Source organism: Takifugu rubripes, chromosome 20 (assembly GCF_901000725.2).
Source record: "Takifugu rubripes chromosome 20, fTakRub1.2, whole genome shotgun sequence".
Taxonomy (NCBI): domain Eukaryota; kingdom Metazoa; phylum Chordata; class Actinopteri; order Tetraodontiformes; family Tetraodontidae; genus Takifugu; species Takifugu rubripes.
This window is the reverse complement of record NC_042304.1, coordinates 8,565,079-8,587,256: the sequence shown is the minus strand read 5'-3', so window position 1 is coordinate 8,587,256 and position 22,178 is coordinate 8,565,079. Positions and strand designations below refer to the sequence as shown.

Sequence of the window (22,178 nt, the reverse complement as noted above, 5' to 3'; positions counted from 1 at the left end):
ATATTTATATATATATATATCATTATTTGTCAGGCAAAACCCCTTTGACACGAAGGAAACTGGACGCATTTCACAGTCAGCTCAGTTGTGACACCCTCTGTGCTCAGACCCTCGAGCCGGATCGGGCTCAGGGTCATTTTCAACTCCTGGTTTTTTATTCAAGAGCACTGCGTATTAACATTTTATGGAGTAGAATAAAACCTTCTGCAGGCCAAGTTTTTGTGTGGAACCATCATTTGTAATCTTCAGAAGATATTTCCTTGTTTTGACAGTAACTTTGAACTTGCTTTGAAGTTAACATCAATTAAATTCCGACTCTTGACACTTAGCTGTTGTGACGTTCCTTCATTGTTGCTGACTGATTGTTGCCATGCAGCTCGAATGATGGCTGCTAGATAAAAAGGTAAATGAATCCCGATATGATGGTTCAGCCTTGCCTCACATCGTCATGTGTCACTGCGATGTGCGTTCACATACTGAAGACACAATTCAGCAGAACTGAACAGGAACAAACTGAGAAAGGACACAAATAACCTGAAAAGCAGAAATAGCCACCCTGATATCATAATAAGTTACTCCCAAGTGCTGGGTCACGTATTTTTGCTCAATGGTGCTTAAGTGGTGTTAATGATTCCATATTTTGTGTCTTTTTGTCCCCAAACAACTCTGTAACTCACAAATTAGGCCCGTTCTGAATTACTATTCACATATTTGCATGGTGCTGCTTCTGTCTTCCTCTCACTACCTGTCACATTCTAACGGACAAGTCTGAATACGCCTCTGCTCTCAGTCAGCTTTCATACCTCCATACTGCGTTGGCTTGAACATCGTGAGAAGTCACATTCCAGAGTGTAAGACTGGGGAACATCAGGCAAGTCAACAAAAGCGAGATGACTCTGGCAGAAAGAGGAGGACGAAGGAAAAGAGGAGAAGAACCAAGATCATGACGGGTCACCACCATGGTGTGCTGCTGCTGCTGCTGCTGCTGGTCAGCTGTCATGAGCAGATTACAGGTGAAGGAAGGTGGAATTTGTGTATGTATCTTTTCAACATGAATCCGTGTGTGAGTTTCCTTGTGGTTGAATTTGTTGTACATCAACTGTACGTAGGATTCAGTCTGATGGGTATACACACGTGTTTATAAATGTAGAGTTTGTGGCGGCATAGGTCCACCAGGTTCAGACGCCTTTCAAACTGTTTTTGAAGATTTCTGCAAAGAGATAAACACATTAAAAACCTTCAATGCTGTAGCTGCAACATGTGGTTGTTTTCTTAGCTGTGGTTAATGCAATAGCCGGTTTTAATGGTCTAGGTAAATATGTTTCATTTAGGTGGGGCATCAGGAAGTACGTACACAACACCTTCTGGGAATTAATAATGATTAGTATTCAAAAGTACATTTTATTCATTAATTAATAATGGGACACTTTTCTGATTTCTCAGTTTTCAGTCTGATGCTCAGTGGAAGGAATGCTTGAATGAATGTCTCAGAATGTTGCGTGTGTAAAACAAGATATCATCTGCATATGGGCTAATCTGACGTGAGAACAGCTGTACATTAAAACGTTTTATTACATTGTGCATAGTGACTGGACTATTCTTTTTTCTTTGCCAGGGTTTGGAAGTTCTATCAGTCCGTATATAAAGCATTACGAGGGCCTGTCATATGATAGAGAGGCTCTCCACAGAAGACACTTAAGAGCCCGAAGAGCTACAACTTCACAGGAATACACACTGAAGCTGGACTTCACTGCTTTCCATAGGTGAATATCCACCTCTGTACACAGGCATGCACGCACACACGCACACATTCTGCACTGTTCTTTTTCTTTATTTCTGTTTTTGCATATTTATACGTGCATTTGTCAGCATCTGTTCCTGTTTCTCAGGAATTTCCAGCTGCATTTGAAACATGATTCAGAAGCTTTTTTAGACAATTTCACTGTGATCACTGAAACTGGGTCCATATCAGCTGACCTCTCCCACATGTATTCAGGAATATTGGAGGGTGGGTATCATGTGGTATCTATTCCTCCAAAATAAACTATGATGGATATAATTTATTTCATGTTGCTCTTTCTCAATTTGTTTGTATCTTTATGCTAAATTTGCATGAGTAATTTTTGCCTTCTGACCCTTTTTTCCCCAGGTGAACGTGATTCTGCCTGCTATGGTTCTGTGTTTGAGGGTCAGTTTGAGGGAACCATTCATACAGGAAATGGCACGTATCACGTAGAATCCATGCACAGATACGACAACAGCAAAAGCGATCATCACTCCTTAATCTACCATGAGAATGACGTGGGTAGGGGCACCTTCTGTTTCGGACATCGTATTCCTGTTGGGTCTGTGGTAACTTCTGACTGTCTCAAATGTGTCTGGGGCAGAAATGTACTTGAATTGTGGGCTGTTTGGGCGAATGGAAACAATGGCAGGAATGCAAAAAAGGAGATTTTCTGCTACATTTCATCTCTTACATCCATTTCATGGATGTGCCAGATCCCCATAGCTATTTCTTCCTTCAGTATGTCATCTATATCTGCAGCCCAACGATAAAGCACAGGCTGGGGTTACATTTGGTCGATGACCAAGCATTACATTTATGTTGAAATGCAAGGAGGTGTAAAGTAACAGCAGAACCCTGTCAGGGCTCAGGGTGGGTGTGGGAAACTTTGTTGGTCAGAGGCCAAGCAAAATTCAGCTCAAGATGGCGTGACTTTTGAGAAGGGAGGGATTACAGAAGCGAGAGGTGGGACTGACAGCAGGAAAGTATGACTGAAAGAGGTGATGAATTTGCCAGGTTTGATGATAATGACTGTTGAAGCAGCTCGCCATTATGCTGGCGAATAGTTTTACCAGATGGAAAAAAATATTTCCCTAAAGAATTCACCTTAAATACAGGAAATAATTACACCCTGATTTTTGCCTCAAGTCCAGAAACTAATGTTTCTGTGTCTGTCTTCCTATTCCTTTTCCATGGTTTTTTGGCCACATAAGTTGCACAAAATAAGTCAATTTTTACCAACTGTCCACAATGACCCTGAGGAATGGTTCTAGCATTGGCACCCTTCCGTCTTGGGGTTAGGGGTCGTGGACAAATGTCAGCATTTTTTTAGCGAGAGGAAGTACTTCTGAGGTCATGCTTTGTGGAAAGTGTTTTGGACTTATATTTCCAAGCAGCCTGTTTCCTGTACCAACAACAACATTTAGCATCACATGTGAAATGATGCAGAGGAACAATATGAAAATCTACTTAGTCTTTTTGAAAAACCTAGAATCTTGTAGCTCTCAGGGACAATTGCCTCGTCATGTCATGTCTATGCTGCTATTACAATTCAATTTACCTTCGGGGATGAATAAAGTAAATCTTGAATCTTGTCAATGGTTCAGGTACGATATGTAAAATCAAAACAGAGCTAATCAGCAATTGAAGTGAAGACATGTACTGAAAACCTCCAGGTCCACCCCTACCAATCTTCAGGCCATATACGTGAAGCTGTTGTACAGTACATGGGCACTTAAGTGCTCCACATGAAAGCGGCACATTATCTTGAAGTTTTTATGGGTCACCGGTCAGCTGGCAGATCATTCCGGATTCTGTCATTTTCTTAACGGACATGTGAACAGGATTATGTCATGTGACTCCACTGTAAAAGCCCTTTTTGCCCTGATGTACCGGTACTATGAGTTGCCTGTTGTCGTGCAGCCAGTTAAACTTTTCTGTGAGGTAGTAAGGTAGCAAACTAACAATTAAATATAACTGTGCATTAATTCAATTTAATTCATGATCCTTCTACATAATCAAACTCCTTTTGGCTTCTTGTTTTATTGTGGATTTCTTTTTATTTGTGCAGCCAGACTGCCCAAACAAGGTAAATAGAACCTCTATCAGCCCACGAGGAAGCCATTTCTGATTTGTTGCGTAAGAGTAGATCCTGTAAAATCAAACCAAAGTCTACAACAGCATGCTCCACATCCTGCCTCATGGCTCTCACTTAATGCCATAGACCAGTTTGCAAAAGTGGGTCCTCCATTTAAAAAGTAACGGAGCGTTTGTCCGTGTGCTGACTGGCAGAATGTCAAGAGTTTGACGTGGAAACTGTTCCACCCAGCAACGCCACTCACTATGTTTACAGTATATGTCTTAGTTCCACACAGCTAAATCAGTGGGATATGCTTTGTTCCAGTCGGCCTAGGATGCTGACGGGACAGTGTATAGCCAACAGTGAATACACCAATCCAGTTGTATGATCCTATGACACATTTTGTTCCCACATTTGCTCTCAAAATATTTAAACAGCAACAATCTGATTGGGGTCATACACCAAGAACTGTGACCTACTGACTCAACCACAAAGACGTCACCGTGCATTATGCATCCTTGCTATTATTTCTTTACTTAATTTTCTCCATAAACACATTTAAAATTGACTCCATTCGCCAAATATTCCAGAAAGACCACATGGAAAACCTAATTAAATGATGCAGCGCATTGCAAATACCGAGCAGACAAAGATTTGGTCAAATCAGCCTGCACGCTGCAGTGTGTTCCTGTAAAAGTACTAATGTTCTCACTGATGTATTTGCAGCTTAAACCTTGGCTTTAATGAATTATGGACTGGACAAATCTGTCCTACTTGTGTGTCTGTGTCTGTGTCTGTGTCTGTGTCTGTGTCTGTGTGAGATCTAGTAGTATCCTGTAAGAGGGTCAAGGTTGTCTTGTTTTTTCCAGTCCTACCATCCAGAAGAACTGATGAAAAATTCTGCATTTCTGAAAAACTGCAGCTCTTTGCCAAAAGCGTCGGAGTCTCAGAGGTAGGGGGGCTGAGACGTGACCTCATGCGAAAAATAAAGACGAATAGTTTCTTACTCTAACTTTCCTGTAAAAGCTTTTACAGCCAAACTATAAGGAAAAAGTTATGTCTGTAATTCATCAGTTATAACTGATCTCAGTTACCATTTATCCACTCATGAGAGATTCAAAGGTATAAATGTTTTTTATGGAATACATACATTGTGTAGCTATAAGATACAGAAAATAAAGCAGGGTGAGTTAAGATGGCTGTTTTTCCAAGGAAAAAGAAATTAAATGAAATAAAAAATAAATCGATCAGGGGTTGTATGAACATTTATGTCTTTTATTCATTGTTAACCTTTGCACCTTTGAGACAGCGGTGATCTCAATTCATTGTCAACACTTGCTGGTGAGACAATAGCGTAGGTCCTTTTTAACATCTGGTGAAAAAGATCGCTCCTGCTGTTCTGTCATTAAGTGATCTAAATAGATGTTCCTGTGTAGTGTTCCCGTAGCTACGTATCACCTCTCCAGGGGGACACGTGTCCAGGGTTTTGTGCTTTTACCAGTTTTAAAGAAAAGCTTCATGAACAGGGAACTGCACTGTCGTTCAACTTATGGCTGATTTCATCCACAGGAGGCACCAGTGAGCCGCTCAAGGAGAACTGTGGACGAGCAGAAGACCAGCTGCCTGCTCCACCTCCACGCTGACCACCTGTACTACAGGAGGTTCAAGTCTGTGGAGGCTGTCGTAGCTCAGGTGACCAACTCAAACCAGCTGTTAAAAGCTATAAATCCTGCTTTAATTTGATCTCCCTTCTCTCTCTCTCTCTCTCTCTCACACACACACACACACACACACACACACACACAAACATGCACAGCTGTTCAGTTTTTAATCAAATGAAAAAAGTGAATTTGTGATTTCTGAAATCACAAGATGGGTTTAGACCACACAAATGTGTCTTTGTCGTAGAGGTGAAACACACTCTGTGAACTCTGTCGAGCGCGGCATAAGTCATACATGTTTACTATGACCTAAATTATGACCTCTGACGTCATTACGGCTGCAGCCTGTCTGCAGCGGCCTCCACAACACACACACACACACACCAAGCCTTTAATGTTGAACTGCAATGATCTCCGGGGTTAAAGGTCACAGGTCCCTCTACTTTAACTCATTAATAAAAAAGGGTGATTTACACATCTGCCCAGGAGTCTCCATCTGTAACAGCATTGTCAAGGTTAAAGGTCAGCTAAGATAAACCCAGAGACGTGTGTGATACAATCTCACCTTTGCAATTTCCTGTTAATTAAATCCGATAAAGACTTATTACGCTCCATCCTATGAACTTGTGAGAGTGTAGATGTTCAGATCCGACTCTTTCGGATCGTCGGCACTGGCAACTCAAGATGCGTTTGTTTTCTTCTCCCGAGTGTTTCACGAGAACTGTCCCCTCAGATTCTTTCCCCACACACACACACGTTGCTGTTCCTGGGTCTTCACCAGGTCTTTGTTGTGCTGCAGCAGAATGTACTGTGAGTGATGCCACGGTGTGATCGTTGAGTGTAAACAGACATTAGGCTGTCGTCAGTCACGGCTGACCCTGGTTCCGCCAAGGTGTCAATATTTACATTTATGGAACTTGGCAGCTGGTGCTGCTGCGCTGCGTTCATCTCCCGCTGGATCGGCTCAGATCTCCACACGTGATCGAGTCACACATGTAGCTCTGACGGAGACCAATCGGGGATAAAACATTCAGGATTAAGACCCGACTGGCACTGAAAATGTTAACAAAAACACATTTTCTTTTTGAGAAAACTACAAAAAGCCTGCACCTTGGTGGTTTCCCCTCAATTTTCCAGGATCCTTTTGCACATTCACATGAGGTCGCTTCTCTAAAAGGTCACGTATCAAAATGAGAATCTCCCTTGCGTGTATATTTTCAGGTTGCTTCCTACATGCGCGCTGTGAACGACGTGTACGACAAAGTGGACTTTGACGGAATAAAACTCATCAACTTCAAAGTGAAATCTCTCAGAGTGAGAACTTTGGGTCCCAAATCCCAACAAGCAATTCTCTAAATATCATCCATTAAAATAACCTCTTTTAAAGGATGAATCTCTTTATGTCTGACTCTCCAGGTGATGACAGAGGAGGATAAAAACGATCGCCTCTCTGCTCTCTACATCGGACCTGAGAAACTGTTGAGTCTGTTCTCAGAGAGCGACTGGAGCCAGTTCTGTCTGTCCTACCTGCTCACTGACAGAGACTACAGTGGGGTGCTTGGACTCGCCTGGGAGGGCAAAGCTGGTGAGTCCCACCATGATGCCTGAATCAATGCAACGTATCATGTAAGAGTGAAGAATTGATATTGTTTGACTTATCTTCAAATCTTCCCATCACTTTTCACAGGGACAATGAAATTGATGTGGTAAAAAGGTCAAATGTCAAGGTTTAATGCGATTAAAGCTACCCATAGATGGCAGTGTTGGATTGCTGCTATTGCCATTTTGCTAATATATGTTTAATATTAGGTTGAGTGGAAAGTGCTGCATTTCATCTGCAAAGCAGCAGAAATGTAAAATACTATGTCCATGGAAGGCACCAACCAAAATAAGCATATAAACGGAGAAAATAATCGGTCCCACAATTGACCTGTGGGGAACACCTTACTGCATGTGGAAACTTCCTGTATGTTAGACAAGTAACGATCAGCTCAAGTCAGAAATGCTAACTCTGCGCCTCCACCGGCAGAGTAAAAATATTCCTGCAACTATTATTAATGGGCAGATTATTAAAAGATGAGTTATTAAATGACAAAAACTGTTTCACTGCTCAGCAGGTAGAAACATGAGGGGGACAGAAGTTTGACCCAGATACCAGTTTGTCAAGGTTAGAAGCAACAAAAGCTAATATTTTCCCGGTCCGTCTCTCTGTGTGAGTTCTGTTGATCTATCAAAGCTCAGCTCTCTCTGTGGCTCCCACTCCCTATTTAACCTGTGGAGGAGGTGAACCGGTGCTTATGGAATATGTAGAGCAAAGGTAGAACCTGGACTAATGCTGCTGAAATAACTGGTGCACAGAGATATAAAAACCATCATTTGTTAGTGGGTTCAATTTGGTTTAAACTGTTTAAACACAAGGACAAAGAAATCCCATAGGTGTGTTTTTGGCTCCGAGGGGGAGTTGCAGGAATTATGCAGCCCCCATTATAAGTAGTGTTTATGTTCAAGAGACTGAAAACAAAACGTGAGCAAACTCGTCAATCAACATGAAGAATTTGCATGTAAAGCTTCTCTGAAATCATCAGAGCGCGACCGCGTCAAACAACAATAGTTTTAAAACATATTTCACCATTGTGCTTAAAAAAGGTGTGAAGTCATTAAGATATAAAATTAAAAGGAATGCATGTGTTTTCTACCTCCTGTCACAGCAGCAGGGTTGAGTGACAGACGGTGTGTGTGTGTGTGTGTGTGTGTGGGTGTGTGTGTGTGTGTGTGTGTGTGTGTGTGTGTGTGTGTGTGTAAAAAGGCACACTGGGATTGGCTGGTTTCTCTGACATTGTCTCATACTCAGCTTTTGATTGGCTAATCGGGGGGGCGTGAGAGCAGACCACCACAGTGACATGAAATGAACCTTTGGCTTCCCCCTCTTTCTCCCTCACACACACATACACACACTTAAAACAGAGGACACACCTACAACTCCCACGTCTTAAAGGGATTTAGTGCAGCATTCCACACCATGATGATCACCATGGTGATATCACGTGAGGACCACACTTGCAAACACACCGTTTGTGCATTTAATGGCACTGTTGTGACTCCTGCAACACGTGTGACCACATCAAAGAATCAAACATGGATCAGGTTTGACCTGCAGAAACAGAAATGTCCAAGCTGGGAGTCTCCACAACCCAGTTCCACCAGTTTATTAGAGGTCTTGTGTAACAACGGGTCCTGACTGTGGAACCATAAACTCAAAGACCCAGACCTCTCTCTCTTCCTCACACAGACACACACACGTGCGCGCGCGCACACACACACACACACACACACACACGGGGGGTGGGGGGGTCGCCAATACATACGTTCACACCAGAAAAATTCCATTGCCTCACAAGACCAAGAAACACAGTATTTTTCCAGTTGGTTTCCAGGATTTGGATTTTTTGCATTTTTTTTTGGAGACCTTGGGAACTCCGGTGCCGTTAAAATGATTCAAACTGACTCAAAATCAAGTATTTTTTCCATTGCTGCTGTGTCAAACATCACCTTCAACATGGCAACTGTCCTGATTGACAGTTAAGCATGAATGAGAGTAAACATATCACAGGTGGATGTATCTGGATATATCTCACCCACAGCTGGTGGTAGCAACCAGCCACTAAGAAAGAAGGTCAATGACATTTCCTCCTTTTGTTTAATAAAGATCTCTCGCTTATTTGCGCTGAAATCGGGGTTGTTGCTTCATCAAAAGACACAATGTTGCCTTCTCTCAAACTGTTTATGACTTCACTTCTGTGTAACATCCGTCGAATCAATGGTGTTTGAGCAACATTAATGTTTAATGGTGCCATATTCGGTTAAGTTAATCCTGTTCAGATAAGCCCTATGGCGGACTCTGAACTGATGCCCTGGTGGAAAGTCACCAGCTTCACTTCCACAGTAACACAGCAACTCTATCCCTCCATTCTGCTTTGTGTTTGTGGACCGTTTACTTCTCCCTGACTAAGTTTGCTACACTTGGCTAATAATAGGAGTCTTTCATTCTGCCTCGTCTGGAGTGAAAACAAGATGTTGGGGGGCTGAAACTGACACCCTTCTTCGACCGCTCTGCCAAAAATCACAGCCCAGGCATCCAACTAGGCTCTTTCTAGGAACCCCCTTTTCTTCGAATTTCCCGTAAGGGGAAGCATTTTAGGTCAGACTGGAGAATGCCTCTAGTTTTTTTTTCCTTTGTGGGAGTGTAACTTCCTTTACTCCTACCCTCACCATTCCAGCACAGGGAGGAACACAAGGGACCTGCCTTTGTTTTTCAACCGCCAGTTACCCCATCGCCGTTTCTGTGCGTCACGCTAGTGCCCAGCGTGTAACAGTGTGATTACGGATCCAGATGTGACGGCTGGTTCCCACAGCACTCTGTGACATCAAGTGAACTCGGATTTCTCTGAAACAGCCCCACACCTGCACGCCTCACCCCTCAAACTGTGCCTGCTGACCGTGTTGTGCAATGGGTGTTATGTAAAATCCACGTGCATGCGTGGGGAGACCTCCAAAGTTCTCAGTGGGACCAATGAAAAGAAGCGATGGTCACAGGTAGATGTGGAAACGACTCCAACGTCAGCGAAGACTTGATGTCACCGGTGTCTTATTATGTTCGAGATAAAGGTGATGAGCATCATCCAGTGCGTGAGGTCGAGGTGAACATCATCTCTGTTTGAAGACCGGTGAGCTCAGGTATTTGAAATCATTTGGGTTGGATGTTCCACAGTAATTCATCAGACAGGGTAGCCGATGGACGACGTCACAGCTGTGCCATACATCCATGAGATCACTGCCATCTGTTTAGAATTGTCCAAATCTCCCAGGTTATGTAAAGCTAAAGATATCGATGACTGATGGAGGCCAGATGGTGAGCAGGCTTTAATGTAGAACAGGAGCTCAGCAGGTCTGTGTACACCTCCCTGTACAGGGGCCTCCGGGGTCGATAAGGTATTGTTAGTTTAGGGTATTTCCAGTAGCATGAGAACACTTATGCAACTCTACAGGGAAGTGACAGATGAGCGAGTCTTTATTTTCAAGCGGGAATCCTGTTCGATAAAGTCCACAGCTCTCGTGGAATACGTAGCATCGCTATGGTGTAATTATGGGCTGGAGTCGCACACGCCCACACCCACACATGGCACTTTTATCCTCTCATCTCTTTGTCCTCCAGGAAACTGGGGCGGGATATGTTCAAAGCCCACGGCCCTGCGTAATGGTGAGACCTCCACCTTGAACACGGGTCTGGTCACCATTCAGAACTATGGACAGTTCCTCCCATCTCGCCATGTTCAGCTCACTCTCGCCCACGAACTTGGCCACAGCCTTGGATCTCCGGTCAGTGATGACATGGTGATGTCTGTTTGTTCACACTATTATATAACATAGAACATAATAATTCAGATATTTGCCTCCAACGAAAAACCTGGAGGGATTGTGAATTCAAGAGGTTTTGATGGTATGAACTGTCGAAAAATGAAGCCTTTCATGGAAGTTTTCTAAAGAAAAAGCATGATCTCTGCTACATTGCTTTCCAGTCTGAGCCTTTTCCGCCTTTTCAATAAACAAAGACATTTATGTCCCACAACAGATGCTGCTGGTTGCGATTAATAATAATCTAAATTATATTTCAGCTAGAAAAACCTGTTGTTTTTCAAATTTAGCCTTACCTAATACGTGCCCACACTGCACGGACGAGTGTTTGCACCAGAACAAACAGAGAACGGTTCACTCTGGAGACCTTGGCCTGTTTAGAGATCGTTGTAAACACCAATGATTGTATTCTAAATATGACCCGACGCCCGTGCTCTATGGAGTACTTCTAATCATTGATGTGTTGGCTCTGTGGCACACTGGACAGTCTATTGGACTTCTACTGTAGGGAGTGATTCAAGGGTTATGGGTTTGAGTCCCACCATAGAATGTTGAGCAAGAGAGCTATAAAAGTACAGCAGTTCTTTTCTTGTGTTTAAAATGTTAAATATATACATATGGAGTAGATCTAGTTGCTAAGCCATATGGCCAAACACGTTGTTTGGTATTGGATCTTCTTGAAGTCCAAGGTCAGGCACTTCTAAATTGATTCAAAGGTTTTGGGACTGAGTCCCACCTGACTCACTTTTGGCGGGAGAACTGTAACATGACTGTTGTGGTTCATGTCTAATGCAAACCTCTGTTGAATAGATGCAGTCACTATTTCAGGCTGGTAGACTTTGAGCTCCCCCACAGTTATTAATGGCTGGTGCGTTTGCCACAGGTTTCCCTGTGTTCAAATGTTATGTTCAAACACAAAACAGACCTAGGTTACATATTGTAATTGTTAACACTCGGATTAGTTTTCCTTAAAACATCAAATTTGGGCTCATGAAAACCCTTTTCAAGTCCTTCCATCTGTGTGATTGCTGCTATAATCTGTGACCTTTCCCCCACTCCCAACATGCCAGCAGTGGCTCCTCTGTCTCCTTTCACCCTGCCCTCTGTAGTTCACACTTCCACACACCAAAGAGCCTTACTGAACTGATTAGTTCCGCCGTGTCTGACGCTGCGAAGTACACTTGCTTTTGACTGGTGTCCTGCTTCCTGGGACAGCCGTGTCTCATTGTTTCCAGACTGGCAGAGGAGATTTCTCCATATGTGTGGCTCTGTGGCGCAATGGATAGCGCATTGGACTTCTAGAGTGATGGAGTGATTCAAAGGTTGTGGGTTCGAGTCCCACCAGAGTCGCTTTTGGCTCAAGTACTGTTAATACCACTGGTCAGTATTTGTTAACAAAATAACTCAAAAAGGCCTCAACATATATTAATGAATTTGTACTCTAGGTGTTGTATACATGCATATTACGTGCAAAAGAAACAATTTGGGGAATTGTGTCGCTTGTTTTGAAGTTGTACCACCTTCATTAAAGGAATAAAACTCATACATCTTCGTTCACTAATCAGAATCCGCCACCCCAATCAGAATCCTTTCACTGAGGTGCTCCCTCAAATACAAGACACGGTTCTTCCGTTAGCCAACAAACTCATTCAACTCATTGATTGAGGTATTATTTTTGGGTCTAAGTCACATATGTGTGGAATTGAGCTGCTTGGCAGAGGTCTGCTTTGTTTCTAGTTTATAAATGCATCATTACTAGACATAGTTTAAGTTGTGTCTTTTTTTTTAGGTAGAATTTGAGAAAACTTGTGTTTCAGGGCCATAAGGATCCAAATACTTTTTTATCTGGAAAAAACAACAAAGATTACTGTTGCATGTCTAGCCAGTGGCAACATTCTTCCATTTTCCAGCTTTGAGATGAGACAAACTAGACAATTTGTCTTTCTTATCTGTGTTTCAGCATGACGAGGGATCCAACTGCGGGAACCTTGGATCAAATGGTGGCAAAGGCCGGTACCTGATGTTCCCACACGCCTCAGACGGGGTGCGTGAAAACAACGATAAGCTCTCTCCGTGCAGCATTGATCACATCAGCCAGCTCTTACAACTGAAAAAGGATGAGTGTTTTGTAGGTGAGAATTTTTAATTCCATGGCACACACTATTAATGCTAAATAATGTGTGTTTGATCGTTTCCCCCCCTGTGGCCAGTAAGTGAACACCCCATCTGTGGAAACCATATTGTGGAGGAAGATGAGGAGTGTGACGTGGGTCAAGATGAAGACCCCTGCTGCTTCAGTGCGAAACAGCCTGCTGGAGTTCAGTGCCGCCTCAAACCTGGTAAAGTGTGCAGGTAGCCCAACCCGCCCGTTTAGCTCCTCTATTCCAGGTGTTTGTTTTTCTCGCGTGTTGATTATTGAGGATTTCTTTTGCATCAGTCCAAGTCAGGGCCTGTGCTGCAGTCAAGACTGTGGATTTAAGCCGGCCGGTCAGACCTGTGACCCAGAGACAGACTGTCAGAGAGCCAGCGTGTGTTCAGGTCTGTCCCCCCACTGTCCCGAGCCGAGCGCCAAGCAGAACCTCACGGTGTGCAGTCTAGGGACACGGGTCTGCCTGAACGGGGTATCTATCATCGGCCGTCTCCATCTAACCACAGCAACTGTCAGGGTCAGATGCTGCACAATTAAAAGGGGCTTTACAAAAAGTAGGCCCCACTTTTATCTAGTACAAAACAACAGATGCAATTAGACCAAGTTTTCATTATTGACGTGATTTTTGAGATGTGTTAACAGTCTGATGCAACTGCCTGGAATAATGAGGGAGGTCTTTGGACAGGGAAGGAGCAATTCCAGGGTTAGGCTTCAAAGTTCAGGGTTAATCATAAACACATTTAAAAAATGATTCCTCTCATACAATATAATCTAATACAATACAGGTTTTCGATTTCAGCTGCACAAAACACATTGGAAGAAGGATTTGGGGGTAGTTTTCCCATTTGTATTGTGTTTGTCTCCTTTAATCAAAGGTCCCTTTAATCAAATGCATCACTGAGGCAAAATAAACAGCACAACAAAACAGTAAAATCATTCTCTTGCAACATTTTGAACTCAAGAGTTAAAAGAGTCATTTGATCCTAGACCAAGATGTTTTCTCTCTTTGGTTTCCTTTGGCTTAGTTTTTTATTTGCTGTGTCTTTTCTTCCATCTTTCAGACTTTCCTCTTTCATTTCCTGTCAGATTCATGTGTAAATCACCTTGGATGTCTGCAGGTCTGTGCAGAGTCCTTGTGTTTGAAGCACAGCCTGCAGCAGTGCGATTGCCCCGGAGACTCGGCGAAGGAGAAATGCCACATGTGCTGCCAGCAGCCCGGTAACGTAGACCAACGTGTCCAATACGCCTGAGGAATGTGCGTGCACTTTCTCAACACGCCAGCATGTACCAAGGTTACCCTCAAGGTCACAGTTTTCTTTTAGATAAGTTCCAAATGGCCACAGTAAACACCACCCGACATGGTCGATGGACACATCATGTTTGTTTGGACCTCAGTCGTGTTCAGTGCAGCTAAATAAAGCTGTTTTATAATCGATTATATTCTTGTTTTTCTGTGTCTGACAGATAAACCAGAGACCTGCGCCAGCACGTCGTCGTCCGTGCTTGCCCGCTACTTTCAGAGAAAAGCCCTGCCGTTGGTCGGCGGCGCGCCGTGTTCACAGAACCAGGGATACTGCGACAAGTTCCAGTTGTGCCGCCTGCTGGATGCCGACGGGCCCATCGCCAGGCTGAAAAATTCAGTCCTCCATTTGGATGACTTTGAAGACCTCGGCGAGTGGATGAAGGTGAAAGTTACCTGCGATTAGACATTAACTACAACAGAAGGCTGAGACCTGTCCAATAAACAGATCATGGGGATACAGGGAAAGGGAAAAATGAAAACGTCCCTGTCATCCGCAGGCTCACTGGTGGGCCATCCTGCTGGCTATCCTGGCTCTGTCCTCGGTGATGGGCTGCACCATCTGCCTCTGCAGCCGCACTCTCGACACCGCTGACATTTAGCGTTTCCCCCTGTGTGCCGGTGAAAGTTGAACATTGTCAACATACGTCAACTCTGTTCCACTCGTGTGTGTGAAGGAGGTGAGCGGCGAGGACACACCTGTCCCGCGCTGTCACGGGCTCAGTGTCATTCTGCAGCTCCCATTTCTCTTCCTCGTGTGCATTGAACAACAACGCAGCTTTTATGTTTTGGGAAACTTGACAATTGCAGCCAGATGTGAGGACAGTCAGAACCCGGAACAGCCATCAACATGTTTCTGCCTTGTAAAAAGGGGCTGGTCGTTGCCTTTGATCTCATCCTCCCTCCTGGTCTGTCACATTTGAACTCAACGGTTATTATAGTAAAGATCAACTTGCCTCAGGCTCTTTATTGCAGTGGCGCTCAATATTATCATTACATGAGTGAGATTAGAGGAACTTCCTCGTGGTTCGACCTTTGAACGCTCCATTATTAGTAAAGTGTCAGAGTGTCAGAAATGTTCATCAGCTATTCAGCAGCAATTATGAAACATTAACACCAGCACTTTGGATGTTACAGCTCAATAATATCAATGGCCAGTTGTATTATACAGTATTTAATCTTGGCAGATGGTTTTATTGTGTAAATAGAGTAAAAAGGTCACCTTGACAAAGTACAATGGTGGGAGATTTTTTTTAGAATGGGCAGAATTGTATATATTAGACACTCAGATAACAAGAAAGGAGATATTAAGATTATTATAACAATAAAATCCATGTCAACTAGAGTGATAATGATAGAATATATAAACAGCTGGGGGGGGGGGGGGGGGGGGGGGGGGGGAGGAAAAATAAAAATGTAAACTGTCACAAGTGAAACGTGCTGGGTGACCGGAAAGTCTGGGTTTATTGTCTATTTACAAATATGCAGATAAAAATTCCTCTAGAGTTCAAAAAACAAGCAAAAAGCAAACCTGACCAGTGCTGCACGCCCCAGCAGTCTGTGTTCTGGTATTTACATGATGGGACAAGTAACTTTTCCCACTTTCAGTGCAAAAGGTTCCACATTTTTCAAGTAGTAGCAGAAATGAACAGCTTTGAAGTGCTCCCACATCTGGAAACGCAACAATAAAGAGGCATGAGAGCAGGTAAAGATTGTCATGCTTTCTGTTCCACAATGAGCATCTCCTGCTTCATTCACCCTGGTGGATGAAAAGAGGACGGAACGTCAAATTGAAGGTAACAGTTCCAAGCTAGCACTTTAAGGTTGGGGGGAAGGAACTCTGTCACAAGTCCTGCTGAGGGCCACAGTGGTGAACGCTCCTTTAGATAACAATAACATAACAGTAAATCAGAACAGAAGAACCCCACACAGACACACAGCGTTACATACATACAATTAAATGCAGTCGGATGTATTTCCGCAACAACTGTTTTGTACCATCATTAATGATGCACCAAGAGTGGCAGACACTTTTTATGTACAACAAACAACAGTTAAGTGTTATAAAAAGAGCTCCGTACAAAATAGTTTACATTATTCACACAGAGGAGGCTTTAAATAACAGATCTGCACGGTTATATACAAAGCTGACATTTTTGTGCTTCTAGAAATAAGTTACAGGTGTTCTTTATGAGCAGGAATGGGGGTGAAGCACATATGGTTCTGTTCAGTTCCCCTTTTCTATTTTCTCCATGCACTCCAGTTTCCCCCCACAGTCCCAAACTCTGAATGCTAGGTAGTCTGAGATGTGTGAGTGAGTGGTGTGTGTGTCCGGTGATGGCCTGGTGACACGTCTAAGGTTTGATCCGGCAACTCTAGCAGGAAAAGGCTGAATGGACAGATGGTGTGTTCAAGGCCTGTGGTTCTCCAGAGTGACTCTGCGCAGACACAGAAAGGTTTAGTGAAATTCATCCTCCTTTACTAGGACAGTCAAAGCAAGAGGAAGCGCCACAGTGTCTCAGACCTTTTCCCAGATGTCCTCAAGGCATCCTTGCATCTAACAAATGTGACCTCCCGCATTAAATTCTGAACGTCGGGGTTTTTTACACAGAACACCATCCTGAAAAACAAAAACAATCACAACAAATGTCTCTTTAGTCATTTGCGTGTTCGGTGCACGATTCCGCTGCTGCCGTCTCCACCTACTTCTGCTGGGTCTCTCCGGCTCGAACGCGGATCTTGTGAACCTGCACGTCGGCGCCGCCCGAGTCGCCCCCCCACCAAGACGACACCATTTTCAGCAACCTGGAGGAGGACCAACTGTTTGTTTCCTCCCATTTGAACGTCAGCATCAGCAGATCCCCGACGTCTTTCTCCGTCACCAGCAGGAAGGAATGTGTCTTATTTACTGCGATTTTCTCCTTCCTGCCCAACATCAAAGAGAGAGAACGGTTATGATATATTACGCAGCCAGCGCACGGCTCAGCGCACGGCTCAGCGTGACTGTTGGAAAACATCGGGGCGTCCTCTTTCATGAAGGGTTTTCTCACAGTTTGAGCTCCAGGTTTTCGGCCTCTCCTTTGGTCCCATACAGGGAGACGGTGAGCGAGGGCTCCATCTCCGAGCGGTTCACTTTACTGGAAAAGTGGATCTTCAGCTGATAGTGATAAACTGGGCGAGAGAGAGAGAGAGAGAGAGCGAGAGATCAGCACCATTCAAGCCAAAGTGTGTCACAGTCAGCTATTCAGCCAAATACCACAACTCCGTCCAGCCTGAGCGACCTCTGACCTCTGAAAGGCATGGTCGCTCGCGTCTTGGTGTACATCTGAACGTTGCGCGCCTTGCGGACTTTGCTGATGTCGTAGCCCACCGTGTTGCAGCGGCTCTTGCGGCAACTGAGGCACATTCCGCGGTTAAATGTTTGGCTGCTGCTGCACCGGTAGGCCTGGGCCGCATCCTGCTCATTCAGTAGGGAGTCGATGAAGAGGTGGACGGAGCGCTCGTGTTCGCACTTCACGGCGTCGGTGATGGCTGAAACACAAGTGGAGGAATATGTGACGGCGGTGACGGATGTTCCTTTACAGAGCGCTCGCCGTACGTTCCGCTTCTACCCAGCCTGACTGATTGTGCTGGAACCCTCCTCGGCCAGGATGGGGCCCCTGTTTATTTAGCGTGCGCTCTGAATGGGCTCATTGTGCAACTGACAGTAGCACGGCTGCTAAAACAGATTAATGGCGGCAGCAAGCGGCTACAGCATTAGCAAAGGGGCTGGACAATGTTCTCTGTGTGCTCAATAACGTTTAGAAAAATGCACACGGCGACCTGCTGAGACACACGTATCGCTGTGTTGAGGCTGCGTGGTGTCAGTATGGAGCAGTAACAGTGAAAGATGAGTGCTAATGGTTGCTGACGCCAAGCTTTGCAGTGTATCCTTCTGTTATTCACCTTTTTCCTCTGATCCAAAGAGAAGATAAATACACTTTGCTCACACGAACTGCGAATACACTAGCTCAAATACCAGCGTAGCTCAGTCTGTCTAAATCAGATAAAAATAACAGCACCTGTTAATGCTTCTGTTTTTTCTCACTTGTATCTTTACCAGGCTGTTTACCTTTACTCTGAGATTACGACATCGTCTTACTTTTGAATGAAAGTCATGCCTATTTTTAGCTGCTTAACTGTTATCTCACTGCACAATTCTGAGTGAGGGGGAGAAAAAAACCTACAAATATTGATCAAACTTTATCTCTAACTGAAATAAGAGGCAAACAACCGAAAGAATGATTCTTACCAAATATCCCAAAGTTAGCGATCTTCTCCAGAGTGCCCCTGAGGTTGCAGCCTGGCTGGAAGCTGCCTCCGTTGGGGTAAATGTCGACATGACCGACAGGCTGCTGGATCCCGATGCTGAGACCCAGGGAGCCCCGTGTGAAGGTGTGGAGCACGTCCACGAAGTGAGCATCGTCCGGCGAGAGGCGTCTGTGTGCGTGCATCCCCTCAAAGTCTGGGCCAGCCGGATCCAGACCTACAGATCCCAATATTTGATCACCTGTTAATCAACCGATCTGTCCCGGGGACCTCAAGAGGTCATCAGAAGCTGCTTTACCAGTTATCCTCCCAACTTTATTGGTCACGTGGCTGCCGGCAAATCCCGCCACATGAGCACCGAGGCTGTAGCCAATCAGATGGATGTTCTCAACCGGGGCATTGGTGGATTCCTTCAAAGGATATTAAAGGAGCCTTTGGTCCACTCTTAAAAATAAACAATGGTTTCTTTGATACAAGCAGCGAAATTTCGAGCAAAGCTGACCTCAATCCAGTCGATGAAGCGAGCGATCTCCTGCCCCACCGCTTTGGTTTTCTGAGCCGCCAGCACGTAGTGGTTCTGCGCCAACGTGAGCCAGTCCACCACGATGACGTTGGCGCCGTGCTCCCTCTCATAAAGCGCCGACACCAGCTTCGACACCCAGCTCTCGAACATGCCGCTCAGCTGTCCACAACACGACAAATCAGGGTATCAACACACACCCACTCATTCCAGAGCAACTCCAACATGTTGATTCTTCTCCACAAACGTTGGTGGGGTTTTTCGGTCCACAGCTGCGGCCTCAATAAAGCCCATGTGTGTGTGTATGTGTGTGTGTGTGTGTGTGTGTGTGTGTGTGTGTGTGTGTGTGTGTGTGTGTGTGTGTGTGTGTGTGTGTGTGTGTTTGAATGAAAGGCAGGTCGCAACAGGCGCAAAATTCTCCACTCACCGTCCATCCGTGGATAACCATGAAGGTTTTGGAGGTGCGGTTGAAGGTGCAGGCGGCCAGGGTGTCAGCTCTGCCAGGAACGATGTAGCACTGGTCAGCGTCTGGATGGGAAGGTTTCCGGAGGGAGAATCTGGCAACAGTTTGGTTGCTGTCATCCCTGTCGTTGAGCAAGTCTTTGATTGGGTCCAGGAAGTTGCCTGAAAGAGGGTTTGTTTTGGTAGAAGAGAAAAAACAAAAACCCGAGAGCAGCGTTGAGGGCTGTTATCTGATCTCATGTTCTGGCTGGGTGGGCTGGGATGTCTGATGGAGAGAAGTCAATAATGCCGGCCCCTCTCAGGGCCCCTCTGTGAACAGGCTCCCACCTTGGAAAACTTCACAGGAGTTCATTCGGTGGGACGCAGCTCCGTGGGAGCCAGGAGCTTTGTTGCTGCCAGCTCACAAACTATAATATGGGCAACTTTTGAGTGGCCCTCCTGAAGTCAGCTGACCCGACTCAATGGAGGGGGGCACACAATATAAACATAAACATAAACAGATGCTTCACTGTAGAGACGAAAGTCTGAGGTAGGTTGTGGATTGTAACGCAGATGGAGCTGGAGTTGAAAGAATGAAAAAGTCTTGCAATCAACTGCAACAAACACAACTTTGATTGCAAGTCAAGTTTAGATTACAGCTGATTAAGAGTGTTATTGTTATTCTGCTGATCTGAAACCTCTTCAAACTCTACGCACACATTAACTTATCCATATAAAACCCAACATTGGTATGCGTGTGTGTGTGTGTGTGTGTGTGTGTGTGTGTGTGTGTGTGTGTGTGTGTGAGGGAAAGAGAGTTTTCACTGGAAACTCACCAGAAATAGAATCAGCGAGCTCTCCTTCCAGGGTCGTCACATGACACACAGCTGCATTCAATACCAGGATGAACACAACCCCACTTTTCCACGCTTTCATCTCTTTCCAAAGCCTTTTCCTTGCCGATCTAATGCCTCCTGCAGGTAGTTGAACCAACCGCGCAGAGACAGACGTGTTTGTATTCCTCCTCTGAACCGGTTCCTGGTGTGTCCTGTTCCGCACAAGCCACAGATATCTGACCCACCTTAAACTGACAGCTAGTTTTAAATAGAACCTCCGACAAGTGATCGGCTGCTGACACCCCCAGCGGGCGGGGAAAGACGACTTTACAGTAAATCATTAGACTGCTTAATGAGCTGAGTTTATGGGCTGTCCTCACATTCAGTGCTGCTGTTACTGTTACTATATGTCTGCTCAACACAGCGGGGAACACTGATGTGAGAATTAAGGAATAAGAACATTTTTAACAAAAGAAAATAATCACTTTTGACCATGAACTTGAGTTATGTTAAACTTGTTTGTAACTCATAATACATTGATTCATTGCTAAAAAGGTTTAACATGGTTCAAGTTCATGGTCAAAGACCCGGCGTGACATTCCCACCAAGCGTCTGAAGTGTTTGGTAACATAAAAGTTTATTCTGCTCAAGAGATTTACTGCGCACGTGGATACAAGCTAACTAGCCGTAACTACCGCTGTGCAGACTTTGTAGCCTTGCCAAGCTGCCAGCATGAAACTCTAATTTATATGAAGAAATGATAGATAAAAGGTCATAAGGATGACTTGGTGTGCACAACATAGCTGTGGTGATATTTGTGAATAGAACATTGCAATAAAACGAGTATTTGATGTTTATGAGTCATCCTGGGTGTACTTTATAGCATGCATGTGAAAAACTTCACTTTCCTTCCAAAGCAGCTGGATTTATGAGCTTCTTTCGAAGGAAAATTACAACATTTTCCTTGAAAAACGGCAGCTGCATGTGCTGTCCTGGTGCTTGACAGAGATAAACACTAAGAGGAGCAATAAGGGGAGAGAACAACATCACACATCAAGATTCACAAAAACAAGGCAGAAAATTACAAACAACATGTTTTTAAACAGAGGCAATGACCTTCACATTCAACCTTCTGTTGTTACTACCCTCTGAGTTTCAAGAACATTGACTTACTGTGACGGGTCCCTCAGCACTGGTGACGGCCGTGTTCACAATATTTCCTCAAGGTTTAAGAACGTGGCCTCCAAATTCTGCAGATCTTAGTCCTGCTCAGCATCTTTGGTAGTGCTGGACATGCATGTCCGATCCATGGAGGCCCTAGTTCCTCCTTCAATGCGCACCTTCAAGGGTCTAATGAGTGCATGCCCAGATGGATCAGAACTATTTTGGCATCAAATGGGGGCTTGGGGGCAACACAATAGGAGGCAAATGGGCATAATGCTACTGCTGATGGGTGTCGAGCCACAGGCGACACAACAGGTTTGTAAAAGTCATCTTTGTGGCCCCAACAACACCTGTCCAACAATGAAACAGAGTCATGAGGGAAAGTTTCCACCATGAGAAGGAAAATGAGGATGTTCAAAAATAATTATGAGGCGCCGCAACAATCCTAGAGTGGTCCAAGATGGACGTTCTACGAGCCTCCTTCAGACGACTCCCCATCGGGCTCACAGCCTGACTGACGGTCT

At 44.6% G+C, this 22,178-nt stretch overlaps 2 protein-coding genes, 1 long non-coding RNA gene and 1 other non-coding gene across 9 annotated transcripts; 2 read left to right on the top strand and 2 right to left on the bottom strand.

Moving 5' to 3' along the window:
* Positions 1-781: 781 nt before the first annotated feature.
* Positions 782-15,776, top strand: LOC101068415 (disintegrin and metalloproteinase domain-containing protein 10). Of its 6 annotated transcripts, none has more exons than XM_029827747.1 (15): positions 782-1,034; positions 1,616-1,763; positions 1,890-2,008; positions 2,150-2,305; positions 4,733-4,815; positions 5,433-5,555; positions 6,746-6,838; positions 6,941-7,109; positions 10,737-10,900; positions 12,897-13,068; positions 13,147-13,288; positions 13,374-13,557; positions 14,204-14,303; positions 14,550-14,770; positions 14,886-15,776. In XM_029827747.1, exons 1-15 carry the CDS (start codon positions 944-946, stop codon positions 14,985-14,987), a joined length of 2,067 nt encoding a protein of 688 aa, XP_029683607.1. In that variant the 5' UTR covers positions 782-943; the 3' UTR covers positions 14,988-15,776. The 6 variants fall into 6 exon arrangements, with proteins under 6 accessions (XP_029683607.1, XP_029683608.1, XP_029683606.1 ...); XM_029827748.1 differs by having other exon boundaries at positions 785-1,013; positions 10,737-10,915; XM_029827746.1 differs by having other exon boundaries at positions 840-1,034; positions 10,737-10,915.
* LOC115247150 (uncharacterized) lies at positions 855-6,340 on the bottom strand. Its single transcript, XR_003886202.1, has 3 exons — positions 6,090-6,340; positions 1,135-1,210; positions 855-993 (listed from the first exon to the last, which is right to left on the bottom strand). It is a non-coding gene; the product is annotated as an uncharacterized lncRNA (long non-coding RNA).
* trnar-ucu (transfer RNA arginine (anticodon UCU)) lies at positions 12,201-12,286 on the top strand. The gene is given in 2 exon segments: positions 12,201-12,237; positions 12,251-12,286. It is a non-coding gene; the product is annotated as a tRNA-Arg (tRNA).
* Positions 15,777-16,743: 967 nt separating the features above from the next.
* Positions 16,744-20,670, bottom strand: LOC101068642 (lipoprotein lipase-like). Its single transcript, NM_001305603.1, is given in 10 exon segments — positions 16,744-16,823; positions 16,910-17,005; positions 17,092-17,310; positions 17,436-17,556; positions 17,674-17,916; positions 18,677-18,910; positions 18,992-19,103; positions 19,196-19,375; positions 19,641-19,837; positions 20,491-20,670. Coding segments are annotated over 10 exon segments (1,530 nt in total). The 5' UTR covers positions 20,591-20,670; the 3' UTR covers positions 16,744-16,795.
* Positions 20,671-22,178: the final 1,508 nt, after the last annotated feature.

Coding starts and splice junctions, on each gene's coding strand:
- LOC101068415 (XM_029827746.1), top strand. CDS start 944: ATGACGGGTCACCACCATGGTGTGCTGCTGCTGCTGCTGCTGCTGGTC. Junction 10,916..12,896: donor CTCCGGTCAGTGATGACATG/GTGATGTCTGTT, acceptor TCTGTGTTTCAG/CATGACGAGGGATCCAACTG. Junction 13,289..13,373: donor AAACCTGGTAAAGTGTGCAG/GTAGCCCAACCC, acceptor CTTTTGCATCAG/TCCAAGTCAGGGCCTGTGCT.